The sequence below is a fragment of the Cajanus cajan genome, chromosome 3, assembly GCF_000230855.2.
Source record: "Cajanus cajan strain Asha chromosome 3, NIPB_CcT2T_4, whole genome shotgun sequence".
Lineage (NCBI taxonomy): Eukaryota > Viridiplantae > Streptophyta > Magnoliopsida > Fabales > Fabaceae > Cajanus > Cajanus cajan.
The window spans coordinates 76,891,853-76,908,985 of record NC_138519.1 but is presented as its reverse complement, the minus strand read 5'-3'; the positions used below and the strand labels follow the sequence as shown (position 1 = coordinate 76,908,985).

The 17,133-nt window shown below is 36.1% G+C and overlaps 1 protein-coding gene across 3 annotated transcripts; it reads left to right on the top strand.

The window, feature by feature from the left end:
• Positions 1-1,621: 1,621 nt before the first annotated feature.
• On the top strand, positions 1,622-8,176 carry LOC109801720 (ARF guanine-nucleotide exchange factor GNOM). Of its 3 annotated transcripts, XR_002240038.3 has the most exons (4): positions 1,622-1,777; positions 2,510-3,300; positions 3,954-7,993; positions 8,096-8,176. XR_002240038.3 is itself a non-coding variant. In XM_020362834.3 (3 exons), the coding sequence occupies exons 2-3, from the start codon at positions 2,560-2,562 to the stop codon at positions 7,632-7,634; spliced, it is 4,422 nt and encodes a 1,473-aa protein (XP_020218423.1). In that variant the 5' UTR covers positions 1,622-1,777; positions 2,510-2,559; the 3' UTR covers positions 7,635-8,176. The 3 variants fall into 3 exon arrangements, 2 of the variants coding, with proteins under 2 accessions (XP_020218423.1, XP_020218424.1); XM_020362834.3 differs by having other exon boundaries at positions 3,954-8,176; XM_020362835.3 differs by having other exon boundaries at positions 1,628-1,777; positions 2,535-3,300; positions 3,954-8,176.
• The last annotated feature ends 8,957 nt before the right edge of the window (positions 8,177-17,133 follow it).

Here is a 17,133-nt window from a genome sequence, read left to right as displayed (position 1 = left end):
CAAGAGAAGTTATTTTTCCATCTTAATTTATATTTATTTTACATTATATATATATATTTACATTTATTTAACTTTAATACTATTATTACTTCTATTTTTTTTACAATGCTCAACATTATTTCCATTACCGTTTTAAAATATTATCTTATTTGGTTTAATAATATTTTATCTTTTAATCATGTGTTTGTTTCTTCGTTGTTTTTATGTCATTTACGATTTCATTACTTTATTATTAATGTCTTAAATTATTTTATATGATTTTAGTAACAATTTACATAATATTCAGTCATATAATTTTACTATTAGTTTTTTCATTTTCCGCTGTTTGATATTTGACTTTTGATTTTTTGATTTTTATTTTTTTTATGAATAAAGCACTGCTTCAATTATATTTAAAATAACATTATACTATTATGGTAATTTTTTATAGTATTATTTTATTAGCGTCTTCTTATTTTAACACTGACATAATAATATTTTGGGCATTTTATAATATTATTTATTTTCATTTTTTAATCTAGCATCAATACTATTTTTTTTTGACAGCTCTATAATAGTTTTTTTAATAATTTTTACGTCTTTACTTTTATTATATCTTTCGTCTTTGTATATATTTTTCTTATTTTATAATATTACTCTTACAATTATAATATGATTTGAACATTATTTACTATTTTTAATTTTTTTATGTTTATAATCAATAATATTAGTTGTTATTTTATATTTCATACTGTTATAATAAAATCTCTTTCCAATGATTAAAAAAATATACTGTTATAATAAAATTTTAGACAAATTACACTCATTTTTTTTTGTGCTGCATTAGGGGTCCAAAAGGGCATACACTCGTATATTTTTGAAGTTTAAATTTAATTAATCTAACTTAATATTTTTTTTTGGCCTATACAACCTTGCATATTGTTTTGATGGGGGAAAGGATTGAGGGAAAATATTTTGGAAATATAGTTAAAATTTTAGTTGTTTAGTAGGATAAAATTAGGTAAATAATAAAAAAAATTAATATTTTAAATTATATTTTATACGGTTAAATATTTATGTATAAATAAATTATTTTACTCTTTTTTATCTATCTTTTCACTTAAATCCTTGCATTTTTGAAGGTATGAAATCCATTTAAGATCGACATCAATTTCTCAGATAATTTCATATTTTTGAGACTTCCTATTTAAATCGGAAATCGAACTTTAGGTATTACTTGAAAAACAGTTCTAAGACCATTTTGTATTAACCACATGCAATATTTTCATTTGTTTACATATATTTTTCTAACTTGTGAAATTATATAAAATGGGAGAAGTAAATAATGTAAAAAAGAAGGATTATTAAGTGTAATTTTATTAAATTTTAGAGGATGTGGGTAGAATTTATCCTATAATTTTTACTTTTCATATTGCTAATTTATTTTGAGTAAACAGGATTATACATTGAAAGTGTAATGCAAATGAAAATTCCTACAAATTTTTTGAGTTTGGACACTATTTAATAGTTATTATTATTATTACATTACACGTCTACATGTAGGATGAGTCAAATAATTCACTTCAATTGAATCAATAAATAAAATTTTCTTAGTTTTGGAGAGTCATTTCTTTTCTTTTTCTTTTTCACGTAGTTTACAGAGAGACGCAGTAAAGAATAGAAGACTGAAGAACGGATTCCGATGAGATCAGTACTGAGTGAGTTCCGTCAACGTTTTCGTTGAATCCACGAACTAAGCGACGCGACGCAACGCAACTTTCCGATTCCCAGAGAGCAAGTGAGTTAGATTTTTGCTTTCGCTCGATGTTGCAATTTTTCTCTTTCTCTCCGTAGTGGAAGAGTTTTAGCCATTCTCTCAATTACGTAGAATTTCGTCTCCAATTACGTCAATGAGAATGCTCGATCCATCAGATCTTCCTCTTCCGCGCGTGCATTTTGAGCACCTGAACTCGTGTATATGTACATGCTTATGAATTAGGATTTCTGTGTTTAATTTTTTATTGTTTAGTACTTACATTACATAGGGTTTCCTCGCGTGTTCGACATTTACATGCTGTGTTGCTGACTTGAATCTGGAGTATTTTCAGTTTGTGTTTGTTTTTTCGTGCTTCGTTTAAGTTAGGGCATTACTCTGCTGCTACCTATAAGAATAATGTTATATCGTGCTACAATATTATCTTATTAATCCTCCTAGTACTTTATGGAGAAAGTACTTGAAAGCTTAAAAAAGCATTTAATACTATGTTTAGGAACTAGGAAGTAGAAAGATTATAAGATTTTGTGGGAGGATTTATAATTGTTCATTATTATTTGGTTTGTGGAAATCCGGACTTATTATTTTTGTTGTCCTGTTGGATTCAATAGAAGACTTGTAAAGTAAATGCTTGACAACTCATCTTTGGTAGGGTACCATACTTATCAGAGTACCATAACAATATCTTTTTAGTTATTCGGTTTGTGGAAACCTTGATCTCATTATGTTTATTGTTTTCTTTTTGGGACTTCTTAGAAAACTCTTGTTGAACGTCTACCAGATCCTTGCTGTACCTTATTACTGAAATGGGACGTCTAAAGCTGCAAGCTGGTATCAATGCAATAGAGGAGGAGGAACCTGAGGAATGTGATGCTTCCTATCCTAACAAAACAACTTTGGCATGCATGATCAATTCTGAAATTGGGGCTGTTTTGGCGGTCATGAGAAGAAATGTCAGATGGGGAGGCCGTTATATGTCAGGTGATGATCAGCTGGAGCACTCTCTTATTCAGTCTTTCAAGACAGTGAGGAGACAAATCTTTTCATGGCACCACCATCAGTGGCAAGCTATTAACCCTGCCTTGTATCTACAGCCTTTTTTAGATGTAATTAGGTCTGATGAAACCGGTGCCCCAATTACTGGTGTTGCTTTGTCATCTGTTTACAAGATCATGACTCTTGATGTGATTGATCAAAATACTGTCAATGTTGAGAATGCCATGCACTTGGTGGTTGATGCTGTCACTAACTGCAGATTTGAAGTCACTGATCCTTCTTCAGAAGAAGTTGTTTTAATGAAGATACTACAAGTTCTCCTATCTTGTATGAAAAGTAAAGCATCTATAATGTTGAGTAACCAACACGTTTGCACCATAGTGAATACTTGTTTTCGAATAGTTCATCAAGCAGGATCTAAAGGTGAGTTGTTGCAGCAGATAGCACGGTACACAATGCATGAAATTGTAAGGTGTATTTTCTCTCACCTTCAAGATGTTGGTAACACAGACCATGCATTGGTTAATGGGAGCTCTAATTTGAAACAGGAGGTATGATAATCTTGCTGTTACCTACTCTTAAAGGTTACATTTTCTTCCATGATCATTGTTTTAGATGCTGGGGAAAAAATTCATATAAAGGGGAATTGGGGCAGGGGAGAGAATGCATTTCTTAGTAATTATTGTTCCTATTATGCAAGAATTAGTGCTAAGCTATCAATTACTTTTCTCTGTTTGCAATTTAATAGATCGTCATGAAAAGGTTTGGTTGTCTGTTCTCTGGTTAGAATAGTGCCCCCCACTACCTATTTAAATTATAATTTCCATCAGTTTATCATTTGCGATAAATATATCCATGGATTTTTGGCTGTTGTATACCATTAATAGTGTTTGACCTTCTGACTATAGCTGGATCTTAAGTTCTTTGTGCATCCTAAGACTAAGATGGACTTCACAGACTTCCCTTTCCATCTGTCTTCCCACCCCAAGCATGAAGTATCTTTACAGTCCTTGTGTCAGTTGTGTGTAGTTAGTATTGTCTTTGTGGATAGTTATGAATAATGGCATTAAGATAGTAAAGGCTTCAGACAATTAAAGTGATTCTGTTAATTGCTTTGCCTAGAGTTAACAGTTTTGGGTGATCAAGGGCTTAATATTTATAACATCTCAATATGAATATTTGTATTTGTTCATTATTCTTGCAGACCGGAGGCCTAGATAATGAGTATGCTTTTGGAAGTAGACAATTGGAGAATGGCAGTATGAGTTCTGAATATGATAATCAGTCACTATCCACAAACTCTGCTCCCAATGCTGCAAGTGTTGTGAAAGCAACTGTGATGGATGAAAACACAGCGATAACTATTAGTGGCAAGGACGGTGTACCATATGACATGCATCTCATGACTGAACCGTATGGTGTTCCTTGCATGGTGGAAATATTTCACTTTTTGTGTGCGTTGCTGAATGTTGTTGAGCATACGGGAATGGGTCCTAGATCAAACACACTAGCATTTGATGAAGATGTGCCTCTCTTTGCCTTAAATTTAATTAATTCAGCAATAGAACTTGGAGGACCTTCTATTTGTCGTCACCCAAGGTTGCTGAGCTTAATTCAGGATGAATTGTTTCATAATCTGATGCAATTTGGTTTGTCAGTGAGTCCCCTTATACTTTCGATGGTGTGTAGCATTGTTCTAAATCTGTATCATCATCTTCGTACAGAACTCAAATTACAGCTAGAAGCATTTTTTTCTTGTATCATTTTGAGACTTGCACAAAGCAGATATGGGGCTTCATACCAGCAGCAAGAGGTAGCCATGGAGGCCCTTGTTGACTTCTGCAGGCAAAAGACATTTATGGTAGATATGTATGCTAACTTTGACTGTGACATAACTTGCAGTAATGTCTTTGAAGACCTTGCTAATTTGTTGTCCAAAAGTGCATTTCCTGTGAATTGTCCATTGTCTGCCATGCATATTCTTGCTTTGGATGGTCTTATTGCTGTTATTCAAGGAATGGCTGAAAGGATAGCCAATGGATCTGTAAGCTCAGAATATTCTCCAGTGAATCTTGAAGAGTACACTCCATTCTGGATGGTTAAATGTGAGAATTATGATGATCCAAATCATTGGGTTCCTTTTGTCCGCCGAAGAAAGTACATAAAGAGAAGATTGATGATCGGTGCTGACCACTTTAATCGTGATCCTAAGAAAGGTCTAGAGTTTCTTCAAGGAACACATCTTTTGCCTGACAAACTTGATCCTCAAAGTGTTGCCTGCTTTTTCAGATACACTGCTGGGTTGGATAAGAATCTTGTTGGTGATTTCCTAGGAAACCATGATGAATTCTGTGTTCAGGTTCTTCATGAATTTGCTGGAACATTTGATTTCCAAGACATGAACTTAGATACAGCTTTACGTCTATTCTTGGAGACTTTCAGACTGCCTGGAGAATCACAAAAGATACATAGGGTTCTTGAAGCTTTCTCTGAGAGATATTATGAACAATCACCACACATCCTAGCTAACAAGGATGCTGCTCTTGTGTTATCATACTCAATGATAATGCTTAATACAGATCAGCACAATGTGCAAGTTAAAAAGAAGATGACAGAAGAGGATTTTATCCGGAATAATAGGCATATAAATGGTGGCAATGATCTGCCTCGAGAAATGTTGTCAGAGATTTACCATTCAATATGTAAGAATGAAATCCGCACTACCCCCGAACAAGGTGTTGGGTTTCCTGAAATGACACCAAGTCGATGGATTGATCTAATGCATAAGTCTAAAAAAACTGCTCCATTTATTGTATCTGATTCTAAGGCCTACCTTGATCATGATATGTTTGCCATAATGTCAGGCCCAACGATTGCTGCCATCTCTGTGGTATTTGATCACGCTGAACAGGAAGAGGTATACCAAACATGTATGGATGGATTCTTAGCTATTGCTAAAATTTCAGCTTGCCATCATCTTGAAGATGTTCTTGATGATCTGGTAGTGTCTCTTTGCAAGTTCACTACACTTTTAAACCCTTCGTCAGTTGAGGAACCAGTACTTGCCTTTGGAGATGACATGAAAGCAAGAATGGCAACTGTGACAGTATTCACTATAGCAAACAGGTATGGTGATTACATACGCACAGGTTGGAGAAATATTCTTGATTGCATCTTAAGACTGCACAAGCTTGGTCTTCTTCCTGCCCGTGTTGCCAGTGATGCAGCTGATGAGTCAGAGCTTTCTTCTGAAACTGTGCATGGAAAGCCTATTATGAATTCTTTATCCTCAGCTCATATGCAATCTATTGGCACTCCAAGGAGATCCTCAGGATTGATGGGTAGGTTTAGTCAGCTCTTATCTCTTGACACTGAGGAACCAAGATCACAACCTACTGAACAACAACTTGCTGCTCATCAGCGCACCCTTCAAACCATACAGAAATGTCATATAGACAGCATATTCACTGAGAGTAAATTTCTGCAAGCTGAATCTCTGTTGCAGCTAGCAAGAGCACTCACTTGGGCTGCTGGTAGACCTCAAAAAGGGAACAGCACACCTGAGGATGAAGATACAGCAGTTTTCTGCCTGGAGTTGCTGATTGCAATCACTTTGAATAACAGGGACAGAATTGGGATTCTTTGGCAGGGTGTTTATGAACACATATCCAGTATTGTTCAGTCAACTGTAATGCCCTGTGCCCTGGTAGAGAAGGCTGTTTTTGGATTACTGCGGATTTGCCAGCGGTTGCTTCCCTACAAGGAGAACATTGCTGATGAACTTCTGAGGTCATTGCAACTTGTCTTGAAGCTTGATGCCCGGGTAGCAGATGCATATTGTGAGCAGATTACTCAGGAAGTCAGTCGCCTTGTGAAGGCAAATGCTTCTCATATAAGATCTCAGTTAGGATGGCGAACAATTACATCACTACTTTCCATCACAGCTAGACACATAGAAGCATCTGAGGCTGGGTTTGATGCACTATTGTTCATAATGTCTGACAGTGCCCACTTGGTTCCAGCTAATTATGTTTTCTGTGTCGATACTGCCAGGCAGTTTGCTGAGTCTCGTGTTGGACAAGCAGAGCGATCTGTGCGGGCACTAGATCTCATGGCAGGGTCGGTCAATTGCTTGGCCCAGTGGACTAGTGAGGCTAAGGAAGCAATGAAGGAGGACCAAGTGTCGAAATTGTCTCAGGATATCGGAGAGATGTGGTTGAGACTAGTACAAGGTCTAAGGAAGGTATGTTTAGACCAGAGAGAGGAGGTTAGAAATCATGCTTTATTATCATTGCAGAAGTGCTTGACTGGAGCTGATGGTATTTATCTCCCATATAGCTTGTGGTTACAATGTTTTGATCTTGTGATCTTCACTGTGCTTGATGACCTGCTTGAGATTGCACAGGGCCACTCTCAGAAGGACTACCGCAACATGGAAGGCACACTTATCTTAGCAATGAAGCTCTTGTCCAAAGTTTTTCTTCAATTACTCCCAGATTTATCACAATTGTCAACCTTCTGCAAGCTATGGTTAGGTGTGCTGAGCAGAATGGAAAAGTATATGAAGGTGAAGGTTAGGGGGAAAAGAAGTGAGAAGCTTCAAGAGACTGTGCCTGAGCTGCTTAAAAACTCATTGCTTGTTATGAAGATGAGGGGTATACTGGCGCAGAGGAGTGCCTTGGGTGGTGATAGTCTGTGGGAACTAACATGGCTACACGTGAATAACATTTCACCATCATTGCAACTTGAGGTATTCCCCGAGCAGGATTCTGAGCATTTGCAGCACAAACAGGCTGAATCAATAGGAGTTTCGGTGCCTGGTGAAAAGGGTTCTGTTCCTTCAAGTGAAACAGCAAGCCGTGAAGATGCTGGCATTGTTGGTTAATTAGAGGTTCAATGATGTCGCCACCTGAATCGGTTTTGCTGTTTATAATCATACACATGATCCCTGACCTTAAAATACTGATTGTGCAGAATTTGTGGATCACATGCACATCTTAATTTTGTTTTGCCACTGATAGATGCAGAAGTATTACAAGAGGGTAAGTATAGTTCTCAGGCAAGTTCGTGCAAGTTGATCTAGTTAAATCTCATTGTCACCTGTCTGTTGGAACTTGCCCTTTCACGTTCCCCTTAGAGGAAGCTTCTTGCTGTAATTTAGATGAATGAAATATATTGTAGTTAGGGATAGATTTCTACCTTTCAGCGGGGTGCTGTACCCATGATGGAGCTGCGTCAGGGATAGTAAGCCTAAATTTCCTATAAATTTTTATACAGAACTTCCATTTTCTCTTACTGCAGCATGCATTTCAATGGGTATGACGACAGATAGTTCTCATTTTGCAGGCTTTCGTGTGATAAACCTTGATGCGTTAATGCGTGGCATTAGAAATATTAATGGTTGGGTTTGTGCCTTTGTATTTAGTATTTATTTGCCTTTTTTCCTGATCCAAATATTTGTCCTTGACTTAAGCCATGCGCATAGAATTGTATTCTCCTAAAATTTGTGGACTAGCATCTTTCGTTCGCTAAAAATTAGTTCCCTTGTAATTGGATGTTAAACAATGGACATTAGACAAAGTCATTCCTAACAGAATTATACATCACACACACACACACATATATATATATATATATATATATATATATATATATATATATATATATATATATATATATATATATATATATATATATATATGTATGTATGTATGTATGTATGAATGAATGATTGTATACGCACATCTTCAGAAGTTTACGGTTGAAATAGTTTGGAATGCTAGCCATGCATGACCGACGTGTTGTACCATAACTTCAACTTAAATTATGGGTGTTTACTAACTACTATTTTCATTTTTACATGAAAAATGTTAAATGTGCCGTGGAAAAAGACAATGTTCTGATTTGAATACACTGTTTTCTGTACTGGTGGGTACCCCTTCGGTCACGAAATAGGCCGAGAGGGGTACCTAAACTAATAAAACGCCCCCTTTCGGTCAGGCAATAGGCCGAAAGGGAGGCCCGAACCGAAGAGCCACACCCATTGGCACCCCCTCGGTCAGACAATAGGCTGAAAGGGGGGCCCGAACCGAGGAGCCATACCAATTGGCACCCCCTCGGTCAGACAATAGTCCGAAAGGGGGGGCTCGAACCGAGGAACCACAGCACCCCCTTCGACACCATACCTAGCCGAACACCCTCTCGGCCTCAGGCTAGGCCGAACACTCTTTCAGTCCCTTAGGAAAGACACCCAAAGAGAAGTGATGTTACTCAAGAACATCCTTTCGGCCCCAAGCTTGGCCGAACACTCCTTCGGCCCCAAGCTTGGCCGAACACTCCTTCGGCCCCTAGCTTGGCCGAACACTCCTTCGGTCCCAAGCTTGGCCGGACACCCCTTCGGCTTTATGCTTAGCCGAAAACATAGTGAAAAACTCATGGTGAATACGTGGCAAACCAAATACCTACTAAGATACCAATTACCAGGCCAGATTAAGACAGGATTAAGGTTAAGTCACGTATTACCCACATCCCAAGGATGAAGGCCCACCAGGCCCAAACATGTCACTATAAATATACAGGTGATGTGACATAAATGAGGTACGTTACTATTCCCACTAGCACATTTATTGCTCTAAACCGAACACTGACTTGATCGTCGGAGTGCCTTTGCAGGTACCCTCCCCACCATTCGGAACTAGTATTCGGTCGGCACGGAAGGTTCGGAAGGACTCAAAGGCAGCTTAAGAAGGAGTAAGGAGACGAGTGTTCTTACGCAGGAACATTTTCCATCAACAGTTGAGATTTTTTCACGCAGGAAAGTTTATCAAGGTGCTGCTTACCAGTCCCACATCTTAAAACAATGAACCATACCAAACATGCATTCTAACAGCAGTGTAAGGATATAAACGACTCCACGCAAATCAAATACTGAAAGCTACCAAACAGAAACTAGGAGTAAATGAGTAATCTCCAACATGGCCATGACACGTATATGACAGGAGGAATTACGGATATGTGACAAAGCATAACCAGGAGTATTCACAGCTCCGTGACGGATTGCTCCAATCCAGGATCAGGAGGTTTCACAGCTGTGGCTTTTGCTTCCCAATCGCACATATGCTCCAAAGAACAAACATCACCACAAGATCTAAAGCAGGCAATATCAGATTTTCATAATAAAATTGAACAATTCTATGATAGTTTGTCTTCGACATTGGAAATTAGACACAGTCAGTCTTTTAATTTGGAGAAACTAAATTAGACACAGCCATCTTTCAATTTGAAAACACTTGATATTTCGACCGTTATTTCATAAATCTAAAAATGTGTGAATATTTCAACCATTAAACAAACAAGCACTAAATAGAAGGGTATTGAAAATTCTCGAATTTTCCACTAGATTGAAGGCTGAATATCTTACGGTGAAATTCTAAATAAACTAATATAAAAAATATAAATCCTATAAAAAAGAAAAACATTTTTTACATCTCAAGAACACCAGTCTCTTGCATTCTGGAACGTACGAAACCAAGGACTAGGTCCCTTCTTGTCCACGTCCCACTGCTTAGGATACCATGGGAACTGCCACATTAAGAAGCAACACTCTAGATGAGGCATCATGGCAAGATGTCTCCCATCTGGAGAGCAAATAACTGCTACCCCAAGAGGAGAGCCATTCACATTGAAAGGGTAGGCTTCCGTTGGATTCCCAACATCATCACAGTATCTCATAGGAGCTAACTCAGAGTGAACTATACTGTCCAAGACACCTTCATCAGGGAAATAAGGTCTTCCCTCACCATGAGCAGCCCAAACACCCAAAGTGCTACCTGTCTTGCCTTTCAACATTACAGCTAGAGTCTTTTATGGTCACACTTGTAAAACAGCATTCAAACCACCCTGACTCATTATGAATGAACCTCGGTTGTGATAGGTCACCACCAGCACCATGGACTGCGGGCCTGGTACCCATCCCAACAAAGCCATTAGCTGGCATCCATTGCACACACCTAGACTAAAAGTATCTGGACGCTTTTAAAACTCCTGAAATTGTTGTAAAACAGACTCATCGAATGTTATGCAAGCAGACCACCCTTTTGCAGAATCAAGCACATCTGCATAGCTGAATCCACCAACAAAAACAATCCCACGAAATTCTTGCAAAGAGACCTTTCCATTAAAAAGGTCTGACATAATGATATCCCATGGTTCAAAACCAGCAGCATAAAATGCTACAGCCATTTTCTTATCTCCATTACTCCTTTCTTCTCTAATCATAGCCACTTTAGGCTTAACAGGTGCAATCATAATCTTTTCATTAGTAAAGGAAGGAGTAAAGGGTAGCTACCATGAGGGTTCATATCGATGTTTTAGCCCTTCCCTCTCCATATCCACACAAGATGCCAATCTTTGGAATTTCTCCAGCTGAAAACTGGTATCTTACCACATGTCCCTAAGGATGCTAGTTTTCTTAGTTAGATAATAAGACACCCATCAGCCTTAACTTCTATTGATGGATCCGCATTACCAAAGCCACTTGTGGTAAGATATTAGCCTTAACTTCTATTGATGGATCGGCATTACCAAAGCCACTTGTGGTAAGATATTAGTTTTTTCATCTGATTGAGAAAACTAGCATCCTTAGGGACATGTGGGAAGATATTAGTTTTTAGATGGAGCAGTTCCAAAGATTGACATATTGTCTGGATATGGAGAGAGAAGGGCTAAAACATCGATATGAGCCCTCATGACAATTGTCCTTTACTCCTTCCTTTACCGATGGAAAGCTTATGGTTGCACCTGTTAAGCCATAAGTGGCTGTGAGTAAAGAAGGGGGTAATGGAGACTAAGAAATGCCTGCAACGATTTATGCTACTGGTTGTGAATCTTGGGATATAACTAGGTCAAATTTTCTTAATGGAAAAGTCTTTTTGCAAGAATTTCGTGGGATTGTTTTTATTGGTGGATTCAACTATATAAATGTGTTTGGTTATGCAAAAGGGTGGTTTGCTTGCATAAGATTCAACGAGTCTGTTTTACAATAATTTCAAGAGTTATATAAGTTCTAAGGGGGAAACACGACATGTTTAATTATGAATTTAAATTTTAAAGTCATGCACGACCGTTAATCTTCAATGATGAATTTATTGAATTGCTTTTGTTATTGTTGAATTATTTCAGTATTTCATATTTTTATCACTTTTAATTGATAGTACCTGGTTAAACATTTTTGGTTAATAGAATTCAAATAATTGAATATTGAAAATTGGTATGATCAAACTTATTTTATCGATTTCCAATTAAATTAATTTATGCTTCTTTCATCCAATTTTAGCATTATGTGAATTATTCTTACGTAGAAGGTATTTTTGGCAAGTCCAAATCATTTTAATCTAGTAGACTAAACTTTGCTCTCTTAGGTGTTTTTCAAGCAATGGGCGCTTGTGGAGATGTAATCCTTTTGGAGGCACTCGCGTAGCGTTGCTTAGTCGCTGAGCGGTGTTTTGAAGCTGATGAAGCTATTTCTCTCGACCCTCTTTTTTCGTCACACTTGTGAAATTGCGGGGTGGTTTATTCGGTGTTTTATTCTCGGCCTGGTTTTTGTGCAGCACCCCTCAGAGTTGTGAGCGACGTTTCTCGAAGTTGAGTTTTTTCCGAGCATGCCTTACCGTCGAGCAGTTGTGGAGGATTATGTGTCCATCTTTCGTATCATCCTAGATCGGGCAACAAGTTGAGAAGATCTTTCGGGTAATGGAATGTCTTGTAGCTCAAAAGGTCAACCTTGCAACCTTCATCTTCACTAAAGATGCATACTATTGGTGGGAAGGTGCCCTACATCGTATAGTGGTTGTTGTACACTTCTAAATTAGGATAATTTCAAGTTGACATTTTTGGAAAAATATTTTCCTGATAATGAGAGCAGTTAAAGGAAGTAAAATTCATGAATTTGTAGTAAGGAAATGGTATTCTCGCAAAGTATGCCACAAAGTTCGACAACCCGGCTGGATATTGCTCTCACTATCATGGTAAGGGTGGGGTGCATCAAGTTCGTGAAGGATTTTTGCTCTAAAGTGAAAACAACTATTAATTACCAAGAAATTTATCACTATCTAACTCTAGTGAACAAGTGTAAAATATATGATCGAGATAACTAAGAATCCACTACATATTACAAAGGTATGTGTCTTAATCAAGGCTTGAAGATTGGAGGTCAAAATAGGAGTGGATTGTATTTCGCACCTGAAAAATTTCAAAGTGAAAGAGATAGATGAAGTGCGAACAAGTCATCTACTATAGGACATATGATTTAAATGAAAGTAAGGCAACTGTGGAATCTTCAAATAGAAGTAGAGCTGCTAGGGTGGGAGGACCTGCTTTTGCACTTTCACAACGGTGTAAGAAGTGTGGATGTCAAGGACATGATTTCACTAAGTGTCTTAATAAGGGAGGTGACATCCTTCCATTGTCAAGGGCTAGGACATAGCAACACACATTGTCCACACCTTAGAAATTGGAGCAAGTTCCCAATCTGAATGACCAAAAGTTACTTGGAGGGTCTTTGCTCTTAATAGTGCTGAAGCAATTCAATCTAAGAATGTGATACAAGGTACTTGTTTCATAGCTGAGAATTCTTTCATCGTACAATTTGATTTTGGCGCAAGTCATTCATTTATTTCCTATACCTTAGTCAAAACTTTGAAATTTTACGTGTCTTGCTTAAAGTATGATTTAGTTGTAGAAGCCCCATTGATGGTCCTATAACCACATCTAATGTTTGTTTAAAATGTCCCATTTCTAGTTCTGATAGATAGTTCTTAGTTAACTTAATTTGTTTGCCTCTTAGTCAACTAGATATAATTCTTAGGATGAACTGGTTATCTTCCAACATTTCCTATTGAACTACTTTGATAAAATAATTTCTTTTGGTGTGAAAGTAAAAGTATGAATTTTGTTTTTGCCAACCAAATTAACTCGTGTTTTAAAGAAAATGAAAAGGTATACATGTTACTTGTCTGTTTACAAATTGGGAAAGAAAGTGAGCTAGGTGACATCTTTTTAGTGAAAGAGTTTCCTGTAGACATAACCAATTTACCACCTAAGAGAGATACCAAGTTTGCTATAGATTTAGTACCTAGTATCGCCCTTATATCTGTAGCACCCTATAGGATGTCCCCTAAGGAGTTAGCTGAACTTAAGAAACAATTAGATGAACTTATAGAAAAGCAATTCATTAGACCTAGTGTATCACCTTGGAGAGCATCAATGTTGTTAGTGAAAAAGAAAGATAAGAATATAAGGTTGTGTGTAGATTATGGCCAACTTAATAAGATAATAATCAAGAATAAATACCTTTTTCCTGGGATAGATGACCTTATGGACCAATTAGTGGGAGCATGTGTTTTTAGTAAGATAAATCTAAGATTAAGATACCATCAAATCTAAGGGAAGTCTAAGGATATTCTAAAGACTACTTTTATGACTCATTATGGATACTATGAGTATTTGGTTATGCCTTTTAATGTGACTCATGCACCTGGTATCTTCATGGATTACATGAATAGGATTTTCCATCCCTACCTTAATAGATTTATAGTAGTCTTTATATATGACATCCTAATGTATTTTAGGACTAGGGAGGAACATACTAAGCACCTTAGAGTTGTTGCAAACCCTTAAGGATATACACCTTTTTGCCAAACTATCTAAGTGTAAGTTTTGGTTGAGTGAGCTTAGTTTCCTAGGACATGTTATTTTTGAAGGGGGTATAGTCATAGATCCTACTAAGGTAGAAGTCGTAGGACATGTTTTGAAAGGAGTTTACTTTGGGTTGCTCTCATCTTATCATGTATCACACCATGATAAGAGGAGAAAGGATCTTGAATTTAAAGAGGGTGATCATGTATTCCTTAAGGTTAATCCTTGGAGTGGTGTTGACTAAGTTATTTAAGAGGATTGGTAAAGTAGCCTACCAAATAGTCTTACCCTCGTCTCTTTCTAACTTGAATAGTATATTTCATGTCTGTTAACTCCATAAGTATGTTCGCGACCTTTCTCATGTTTTTGAATCTGAAAACATTCAATAGTTGAAGGATAATTTTACTTATGAAAGAATTCCTTTGAGAATTAAAGATAAGAGAGTGAAACAACTAAGAGAAAATGGCATCCCTTTAGTTAAGGTTGTTTTGGAAAGGAACATGGAAGAAAGTGTCACTTAGGAGCTAGAAAGCCAAATGCATGAATCATATCCGAGTTTGTTTATGTTAGTAATTTTGGGGACAAAATTTTAAAAAGGAGGGGAGTGTTGTAACATCTCACTTTTCATAAATAAATTAATGAAATACTGTAATTAATTAATAGGAGTTATAATTATAATTCGAGTGGTATTTTATCAAAATTATATTGTTATTGTATGTGTGTAATTACTCAATCACTTCCAACATTGGTTGTTAGAATGAGATATTTTTTACTTCTGTTTTCTTTTATTGTTTTGTCTTAGTGTGTTTATGCAAATGAATTTAATTATGGAGAAAACTGAGTTTTATAGTGGGACCACTTTAATAAGATATGACATTGGAACTTTTGTTAAGGATTGCTTCTCTTTTATCACTAAATCAGGAAATTAGTTTCTTTAAAACATTTTTGCTTCACTTAGTATACTTTGTAACGATTTTCGATTTTCAGTCTTATTATTTGAAAAGTTGTAATATAAGACATTTACCTTTAATTTTCTATTTAATAAATCAAATATTTTTCAAATTACTATTTTCTTTATATTATTGAGTTTATGCATGATGAGTAGAGGATATCACAATATAAAAAAAATAATTAAAAGCACTATTTTGGATCACAATGAGATATATATAAGACATAAAAAAATAAGAGTTAATTACCTATATACTGGTAGTGTAAAGTTTTTTTACACTGACAACCAATTATATCTCTTAATTGTACCATGTCACTGTTAAAAGTAAATGTATTTACAGTGACATGGCATAATTAAGAGATATAATTAGTTACCAGTATAAAAAAAACTTTACACTGACAATGTATAGGTGATTAACTAAAAAAAAACAAGGCTAGAGTGCCTACTAACGACACAACTTTTCTAAAATAAAAAGTGTTGCAATGGTCACTGACTACACTTTTAAAAATTACTACTGTAAAGACTACTTTCGACACTCTTTTAAAAAAAAAAAAAAGTGTTCCAGTGGCCATTTGCGACACTCTTTAATAATCCTCCTTCATGGCATCCTGATTCAACATGTTAAAGCATGACCAGCCGCTGTAAAAGAGTGTCCATATTTTTAATAATCCTCTTTCACGGTTTTAGATTCTTTTACTAATTGATATTTCAACTGTCTTTTTTTTTTATTTTTATATATATATAGATGTTTTTAGTTTAAACTTTTAACTCCCGATTAAAAAAAAAAAAAGTTATCTGCGTATCAAGTTACAAATTTAGACTGTACAATTAAATGAGGAGAAAGAAATTTAATACACTAAGAAAAAAAGTGATTAATATCATGAATTAAAAGAATAAGTGAGCAATTAATATCATGGAATGAGTGGGTTATTAGGAATGGGTAACTAGGATCAAAAAGTAAGCGGTTAACCAACATTTTTTTTTTATAATTTTATTCTTAAGAGATATATAGGTGTAAAAATATTGAAATATAATAAAAGGATATAAATATATAAGAGAAAGTGAAAAACAAAATAAGAATATTCCCTTGCATATTTGACAAGAAACAAGGCCAAATTCAGGTTTCAGTCACCAAATTTATGCATGTTAAAAGGAGAGAATAAACACCACCTTACCAAATTCTCTACCTCTTGAAACCAATCTTCTAACAAGCTTTCAAGCTACATCCATTGCTGCTTATTTTATCATAAACCTGTCCCATAAAATTCGTTACCTAGTTAAATAAAATTAGAGAAACTGTGACCGACAGACAACCACTCCACCATCGGACAATACGAAATTCTTAATAGAGCTCAAATTAGATTGGGCTAGTTTATCCAATACCCACGCTCTGCACAACAATATTCCAAGATTTGACAAGTCTGCAGTTAAGCTCTTAGCATTTGAACCTGCACATAAAGGCTCGCTAAACTAAAATTAAAATTTGAATAACATCAAAATACAGAGGGGTCATCTTTTCCATTAGGTGATGCAATTTCTAGTACGAAAGATATTTACTTCAAATGTAGAGAGGCATAATGAGGGGTCATACACAACAATGTAGAGGCAACGAGGGTAGGTCTTCCTGGAGTCATAAGAAACAACGTGTGTTTGAATGATTTTAAAGGGAGTCCGGAACATGAAAAAACGGAGAGAAAAATACTACATCTTTCTATAATACCTAGATATTTGAAGCAATACA

Excerpts from the sequence above, each read along its gene's own strand:
- LOC109801720 (XM_020362834.3), top strand. The coding sequence starts at position 2,560 with ATGGGACGTCTAAAGCTGCAAGCTGGTATCAATGCAATAGAGGAGGAG. Across the intron at positions 3,301-3,953 it reads GCTCTAATTTGAAACAGGAG|ACCGGAGGCCTAGATAATGA; the intron begins GTATGATAATCT and ends TTATTCTTGCAG.